The sequence below is a fragment of the Galeopterus variegatus genome, unplaced genomic scaffold (assembly GCF_000696425.1).
Source record: "Galeopterus variegatus unplaced genomic scaffold, G_variegatus-3.0.2 Scaffold5671, whole genome shotgun sequence".
Taxonomy (NCBI): domain Eukaryota; kingdom Metazoa; phylum Chordata; class Mammalia; order Dermoptera; family Cynocephalidae; genus Galeopterus; species Galeopterus variegatus.
In genome coordinates this window covers 2575-10920 of record NW_007731782.1, presented here as the reverse complement: position 1 = coordinate 10920, position 8346 = coordinate 2575, and the positions used below count along the sequence as shown (strand labels likewise).

Below are 8346 nucleotides of genomic sequence, written 5' to 3'. Positions count from 1 at the left end.
GCCCGCGGGCTGCGAAGCGCCCGAGGCCGCGTCGCCGCGGGAGAGGCCGGCGCGGCTGAGCGCCCGCGAGTACTCCCGGCAGGTGCACGAGTGGCTGTGGCAGTCCTACTGCGGCTACCTCACCTGGCACAGCGGCCTGGCCGCCTTCCCCGCCTACTGCAGCCCCCAGCCGCCCCCGCCGGCCTACCCCTCGGTTGGCGCTGCCGCCCCCCAGGCCGCGGTGGCGCCCCCGCCCCCCCAGCTGGGCTATTACAACCCCTTCTACTTTCTGAGCGGCGGGGCTGCCGGTCCTGACCCGGGAGCGGCTACGGGCATCACCACCCCGGCTCCAGTCGCAGGCCTGGGACCCCGGGCTCCTCACGTGCAGGGATCAGTCCGGGCAATTCCAGTGACGAGGGTAGCATCCGCAGCCCCTTCGCGAACCCCGAGCGACACCGGGCGACAGGCAGGTGAGAAGCGCGGGGTAGAGGTTGGGCGGAGCGGAAGGGTCTTCAGGAAGGGAACTGCTTGCGGAGTAGAGCTGGCACGCTTTTTAGGTCTGCAACTGCAGCTGCTGCTGCGATTGGTGATTATCTGCGTGCCTCAGGGATCAATCGCCCAAGCCTCAAATTCCCAAAGTGTACAATAAGGCCATACAGTTTCTTCTTTAGACTTGGCACTCCGAACTGACTCCCTTATTAGTGGGAATAGTAGTTTCCGCGTGTAAACAAATGTTTGCTCTTCAAACCATCCTCCTATTTTGATCTCCACGATCTGGGGAGTGATAACCAAGGATAAACACTCAGATGGCAAACCCACTTGTGGAGGGGCTTGACTGGTAATGCTGGAAATAATCCAGAAAAGGGCTGCTTAAGGACAGGGGGACTGAACTGCTATAGAAGGAGATTTACATGAATACCGACGGAATTAGGATGTTTTGACTGGACCCTAACAATGATCTTGTACGAGCATATTGTCTAATTGTTTACCTTTGTGTGGGAACTGGAATATTTTGAATTAGTTACACTTTTTAGTTTATTATTTAGACTTTTTATCAGTCAGTTTTCGTTTAGTTTATCCAGCTACAGATATATGGGACAAGAACTAGTTGATGGCTGAGTATGTTCCCAGTCAAAACTTAGGATGACAGATTGATAATCATTGGGTTTATTTTATAGAAAGCAAAACAAACTAAATGAATGTGGAATACAAGGATTTACTTTAAACTAATTGTCTATTCTTAACCTTGATTTTTATTAAAATATGTTTAATTTCATGTCACCTAAATGTGATCATTTCTTCCCATTTGAGTCTCTAGTGAAATATATTGGTTATCCTAATTAAATTTATCTGTGAAATCAGTTTTCAAACATTAGGTGGTGAAATCAAATTCGACGTAGTTCAGTAAATAATGGAAGTTTGTTGCCATATTTTAATGATATGCCCTCTTTGTTGAATCAATACTAATAATTGCTGCAAGGTTTTTTTATTAAGTTGTATCTTGACTTTTTGCTTTCCCCATTCATTACCTGGCTTGTGTTCCAAGGCTTATGTGAAATGATTAGCTTTCCTAACTTTTTTCTTTTTTTAATTTATAGGCAGAGAGTATGTTATTCCATCCTTGGCACACAGATTTATGGCAGAGATGGTGGATTTCTTTATTCTCTTCTTTATAAAAGCAACCGTTGTGTTAAGCATTATGCACCTCAGTGGAATAAAGTAAGTTAAGGACATTTGCAGAAAGGTTTTAATTTCTACTGTTCAGAGATCTTAAGTTCTGTTTATGCCTGCAAGTGACTTTATGTATAATTGGTGTGCCAGTGTCATGATTTCTTTATAAGAGCTTTGTCAAATTTATTCTTTTGTTGGTTTTAAGAAATAACTACAGGGGCCGGCCCGGTGGCGCACTGCTACAGTGCGCTGCTTGGGAGCGCGGCGGCGCTCCCGCCGAGGGTTCGGATCCCACATACAGACCGGCCGCTCACTGGCTGAGTGAGGTGCGGGCACAACACCGAGGGTTGCGATCCGTTGCCAGTCATGAAAAAAGACAAAAAGGAAAAAAAAAAGAAAGCAATAACTACAAAGAAGAAAAAAACCTTTCAATAAATTCTGTGAGATCTGTGGAAATCTCACTGTATTAGTCCATTTTGTGTTGCTTATAACAAAATACTTGGAACTGGGTGACTTATAAAGAAAATGAAATTTATTGCTTACAGTTTCTGAGGCTGGGAAGTCCAAAGTCCATTTGGTGGTGGCAGCAGTGACCCAGGGGTCTCACATTGCAAGATGGTGGAAGCAGAGAGAGCAGAGCAAAGAGAAAGGCAGACTCTCCTCTTTTAAAGCCCTCAGAACCACATCCCTGACCACCATTTTTAATCCATTCACTACTGCACTGTCCTACAATCCAATCACCTATTCAAGGCCCCACCTTTCAATTACCATAATAGGATTTCCCAGCCTCTTAACAGTCACAGTGGGGGCTAAGTTTCTAATACGTAGAACTTGTGGGGACACAATTCAAGCTTCATTGAGTTTTGGGGGGACATAATTCAATCTACTACACTCACCTATCAAAAGTAGGTAATAGAAGCCTCCAAACCTGGTTTGGTTTTATTCAACTATTCTCTTAGGCCATGAACTAATTTCCCTCTTACTATTGTGTTCCCTCTCACTAACCTGTTCAAGACAGAGGCATAAAGATCTTTTGGTAGGTGAACTAGATGGTATTTCCAAATGGGATTGCTTATACTATCAGGCAAGTCCCACGTGAACTGGAAAGTGGGACATTTATTTAATTGGTCCTCCTTTCAGGTTAGTGATAATCATAAGAGTAGTTATCACTTGCTAAGTACTTTCTGTGTGCTAGGCACTGAGCTCACTTCATCATATGGATTTTTATTTAACCTCAATACCACTAGGAGGTAGAAGTTAATACCTCCATTCTATAGAGATTGAAATTTGGGTTTATGAGAAGTTGAACCTAGAACTTAAAAAGTTACAAAGGTAGTAGGTGACAGGTGACAGAGTCAAGATACAAACCCATGTAGTCAAATTCCAGGGCCCTTGCAGTGTTACTGTCATTCCTCACTGCTCTTCCCTCTATCTCCTACCTCCCTACACATCCAAATATTAACTGCTTTATGTTCAGTCTCTTGAATAGTTTTCAATCCAGACCATTTCCTCCTCACTGCCAGACCATTTTTCATCATTGCTTCCTCATGATCCAGTTACTGTCACCTTTTGCTTGGTTTATAGGAGAAGTCTTCCTGTCTCCTGTTTTATCTCAATCCAGTCTCTGATATAAAACCAAAGTGATCATAAATTCTGATTGTGCCCCTATCTTGCCTTAAAATCCTTTTGTGATTTCTCATTGCTGGCAGGATAAAGTCTGAATTTTTTCACGTAGTTTAACAGATGTCCTTAATCACTATCGCCTTTCACCCTTCATACTTCAGCCATACCAAACTGCTTACAGCTTCCATCATATACTCTCTTGCTCCAAGACTTTCTCTCCTGCTGTTCTCTCTCTCTGGAACTTTCTTCCCCCTTCTTAGTCTGACTAACTTCTCTTTATCCTTCAGAACTTAGCTTAAATATCATTTCTGGGAAGGCTTTATAGGGTTAAGGGTACCTGGTGTTTCCATAGTACCATATGGTTCTCTATCACAGCTGTCATCCCAGAACAATAGTTCTGTTTTCCTCCCCAAGTTAGAATCTGCATGGAAGCAGGGACCATGCTGAATTCATCCACCATTATGTCCCCAGGGCTAGTACAGTGCCTGTTCATGATAGTGCTGCTTATTTGTTGAATAAACTAATGAATGTTTTGTGAAAATAGATTGTTGGAAACCTAAAGATTATAGTTTAGAATTTCAACTAAAATTTATGATTTAACTAATGAGAAAAAAATCAATGCAACTCTTCTAGTAACTAATTCTTTATAACCCCAAACTATTATTTTATGTAGGGATATCTCTAAGTTTGCTATGCATTATATAATAGAAGAAATAGATGAAGACACATCAATGGAAGACTTGCAGAAAATGATGGTTGTGGCTCTTATATACAGATTATTAGTTTGTTTCTATGAGGTAAGCTACTGACTTGAGCAAATACTAATATTTAACAATCTAATTTTAGATTATTGGTCCAAGACAAAAAAAATGGAAATTTATAATTTTTCATATATTTTTCAAATGTCTATTTCTACTTTTCCCTTTTTTCCAAGTTTTCTTTAATTAACATATATTATTTTTCAAGTTAAACAACTTTTAGAAGGGAGATATTTTACAATTTTTTTGTAATATTTTCCAGTCTTAAAAATTCAAATAAAATTCCTCTTATAAACAGATTGTGGTCCAAAAATATACTTGTAAGCTGGTTATGGAACTTGAAATGTATTTTTCCATAGAAACAACTTGCTAAAAAATATAATGGGTCATAGAGAAATATTATGGTAGACATCTTGTGGTATTGAAGGGTATACCCTGCAGAAATGCATTAAATTAAATGGTTGGCCTATGAGTATCCTATGCAATTCTGTCTTTCAACTTGAAAATTGTAAAACATGATATAATACGGTGGGAAAACTTATCTTTAAAATTGGTTTAGTCGAGCCAGTAAATTATTTTAAAATTATCCTTCTTTCCTTAGATAATCTGCATCTGGGGAGCAGGCGGAGCTACTCCAGGGAAGTTCCTGCTAGGGCTTCGAGTTGTGACATGTGATACATCAGTGCTTATTGCACCAAGTCGAGTTTTAGTGATTCCTTCCTCAAATGTTAGCATTACAACGTAAGTCCTTTTCTTCGCTTAATCTACTATATACTTGTGGAAATCATGTTTTAAGTATAGTAATCAATATAATTCATAAGTTATACTATTTTAGAAAATTAGGTATTTTTTTTCTTTTATTCATGGCACATAATTAGATAGGCTACGTTTATTGTTTATTTTTTTATTTTTTGGCAGCTGGCTGGTATGGGAATCTGAACCCATGACCTTGCTGTTATAAGGCTGTGCTCTAACCAGCTGATCTAACCAACCAGCCCCATTTTTTAAGTTTAAACAAAGTTTATGAGTATTTATTTCAATTGTGTTATATGATTGTAGACCCCTTTTCAGTGCACATTTTCAAGATGACCATTTTATGAAATATAAGTCATAATAATTAGAGGGTGATTTGGGTGTTGATGCTATATCAGTGTTCCATGTCCGGCTTTATTATTCTCTACATCTGTTGATACTGGGTCAGTTACTGATCTGCCTTGAGCCTCCATTTGGTAATACCTGTCATTATCCCATCTTGAATAGGCAATAATCTTTGACAGCTATGCATGCCTACATCCTGCCCTACTCTCAAGTGGTAGAGCTCGTAATACTTTCCAGTGCTCATGGCTAGCTGTTGTTGTCTAGCTCTGGGGGAAGGTACAACTAGTGATAATGGAATTTGTGGATGTGAATGGTGGTAATCAGTTGTGCCAAACAAGATACTGATTGGAATTGTTGCCAGAATGATTCGGTGCTGGATTGTTATATAAAGAAATATGAACAAGTGACTCTAGAAGAAGCCTTGATTTTGCTGACATCTTCAAAATTTCCTTAAAATTTTGTGGTTATAATCCTTGCTACTTCTTTTAGTAAGAGAGTCAATAATGGCTTAAGTTTATTAAGCACTTCTTATATACCAGGCAATTAGTAACACTGCACGTGTGTTAACTAATTTAATCCTAACAGCCTTATAAAACAGATACTATTATCCCCTTTTTGCAGATGTGTAACACAACGAGTAATTGGTAAAAGGTGGATTTGAAACCGACTAGTTTGGATTCAGAGAGCCCACACTCTTAGCCACTGCACTTTTCTGTAGCCTTTCAGTGCACTAAAAGGCAGAAATCTAACATTAGTAGGATAATTCTCCTTTCTGGGCTGTTGTTGAAAGCTTTTTAAAGCTTTCCTTAAAACTGGATCACACAAAGGACGACTAGTTTGGATTCAGAGAGCCCACACTCTTAGCCACTGCACTTTTCTGTTGCCTTTCAGTGCACTAAAAGGCAGAAATCTAACATTAGTAGGATAATTCCCCTTTCTGGGCTGTTGTTGAAAGCTTTTTAAAGCTTTCCTTAAAACTGGATCACACAAAGGAGACAGCTGATAAAAGAACACACAGTAATTTAAAATGCTAGTGCATCATATAAGGTAGAAAATGAAACTACAGTAAGCATACTCAGTTTAGAAGATACTAGAAACACACAGTAATAAGTGTCTACAGTAAGAAAGTGGAATAGTTATTCCTCTGGCAAAATACTAGAAAATACTGTAAACTCTTAGTTCATATTCTAAGTAAGACATGTTTATTACTGCTTTTCATGTGACAGTTCTAAAGTCTTTCTTTTACGTTCATGAACTCTTTAAAAATAGCCCAGGTGGTTTGATCATAATATAATGCTACTTGAAAATAACTCAGGTATCAAAGATAAAAGTTCTCTCAACTATACTTTGAATGTGTCTTAAATATGTATGTTGAACTTCATAGGACACCGTTAATCTGTATGTGATTTATATACAACTTACCTGATATTTTTGGTTTAATTTTTTAGGTCCACTATACGAGCTTTGATCAAGAATTTTTCCATTGCTTCTTTTTTCCCTGCTTTCATCACCCTGCTGTTTTTTCAGCATAATCGAACAGCCTATGACATTGTAGCGGGAACCATTGTGGTAAAAAGAAATGGAGTCAGATGATGCCCCAAAAAGCCCTGAACTCCATATTTTCTGGAATAATGACAAGACTAAATTATGTATCAAGGCCATCATTACATTAATTGATGATTTAGAAATTAAAGCAGTCACTACAGTGTGGTGCAGGTGACTATTCTGAAAGTATTGATTTTACTTGAATGCCAAAGAACTTTTCCAGAAGAAAAACCTGTAAAATTCAAGTGTTAAAATTTTTAGATCAAAAAGAAGGCAAGTGGTTTCATAATCAACAATGGACAATATATACTTTCCTAAAATCTAAGGCATTAGAATTTGCTGAGAGCATTTTTCAGCTTTGAAATCTCCAAACGAAACTTTAAAAGATGATTTTGGTTTATCCCAAAATGATGGAAAATGTTCAGTTGTGTTTTGTAAACACCTACGTAATTCATCCTTTAGTTAACACTTCTTGAGGAAGCTGTTTTTTGCGGAGAGGTAGTGGAGACACAAATTGGATCCACTTACCTCCCATCCCAAGAGGTGGTGAGTTAGCTGCAAGAAAAGGGCAAATAAGGCAGGCCTAGCAGTTCCCTTACCTGGAGTTTCCAGTCTGTACTGCATTTACTGCAGTGGTGATATAACTTTACAACTATTCTTTATGCTTAAACATGTATTTGGGGGCAAGTTTTCATGATGAAGAAAAAGTATTGTCATATTACTGTATTATCATTGACTTTTTAAAAAAAAGGTAAGTTAGTGATTGCTTTTAATGGGGGAGGAAAAGTAAATTTTCATTGTAAATTTAACTTACAATTCATGTATAAGTGTTTTCAGTGCCCTAAATCAAACCATAAATATGTGGGAAAAATTATTTCCATTAAACTGTTGCATATTTACTGTAAAACAATATTCCCAGTATGTGTGCAGCATGAAGAAAGTATTAGTGCTTTTCAGTGTTCCGGATGAGTGTAACTTGTATTTGTATAAAGCATAGTCACATACTAGTTACTTTCCTTTTATATTTTATATAGTTCCATGACTTTTGAAATATCAGGGAATTAAATAATCTTGGTATTTCCTGATTAACTCTAAATATAGTAGCCTGTGAATATTAGCAGTTTTCCCATTATAGACTGTTCTCTTTAAAGCAAGGGAGAGTGTCATTTCCAGACATGATTTTAGGTTCTTTAAAACTCATTTCAGGCCTGTTAGGGAAGAAGTTTTGGGGGAAATGTTAAGTAAAGAATACATTGTGTATTGCCATTTTACTTTATTCTTCTATTGAAGCAAAACTGTGGGGTTTTATGTGTATACTTTTGTTAGGTGTCCCAGTTAGCTGTGTTGAGATATACCTGCACTATTTAGAGTTTAAGTTGTATTTGATTCTTAGGTATTTTCCCCAGCTCTGATATTATTTTCCAAAAACACTAAGCTATATTACATAGTTCAAAATTAAATTGCTTAAGGGATTATCTAGGCTTTGTTCTTGGTCTTAAATTTAATAGCAAATGCAAGAGATCTGTTATCACTATCAATTTTTAAAAGTGGGTTTTTCTTTGACATTTAAAACTGAAAGTAGATACTCACATTTGATGTTTATAGAAACTTTAATAGTGTGTTTATTAATACCTTTTTATTGTAAAATTTCATAAACCATGTTTTTTAAAAT

General features: G+C 37.9%; 1 protein-coding gene across 1 annotated transcript in view; it reads left to right on the top strand.

The window, feature by feature from the left end:
• FAM8A1 (family with sequence similarity 8, member A1) overlaps window positions 1-7586 on the top strand; it is an 8809-nt gene extending 1223 nt beyond the window's left edge. The window contains exons 2-6 of the mRNA XM_008589820.1: window positions 1-449; window positions 1578-1698; window positions 3947-4070; window positions 4633-4772; window positions 6578-7586. The exon at window positions 1-449 is cut by the window's left edge and continues 12 nt beyond it. Coding sequence (XP_008588042.1) covers window positions 1-449; window positions 1578-1698; window positions 3947-4070; window positions 4633-4772; window positions 6578-6722 — 979 coding nt within the window. The 3' untranslated portion in view covers window positions 6723-7586. The remainder of the gene's footprint in view (window positions 450-1577; window positions 1699-3946; window positions 4071-4632; window positions 4773-6577) is intronic.
• Window positions 7587-8346: the final 760 nt, after the last annotated feature.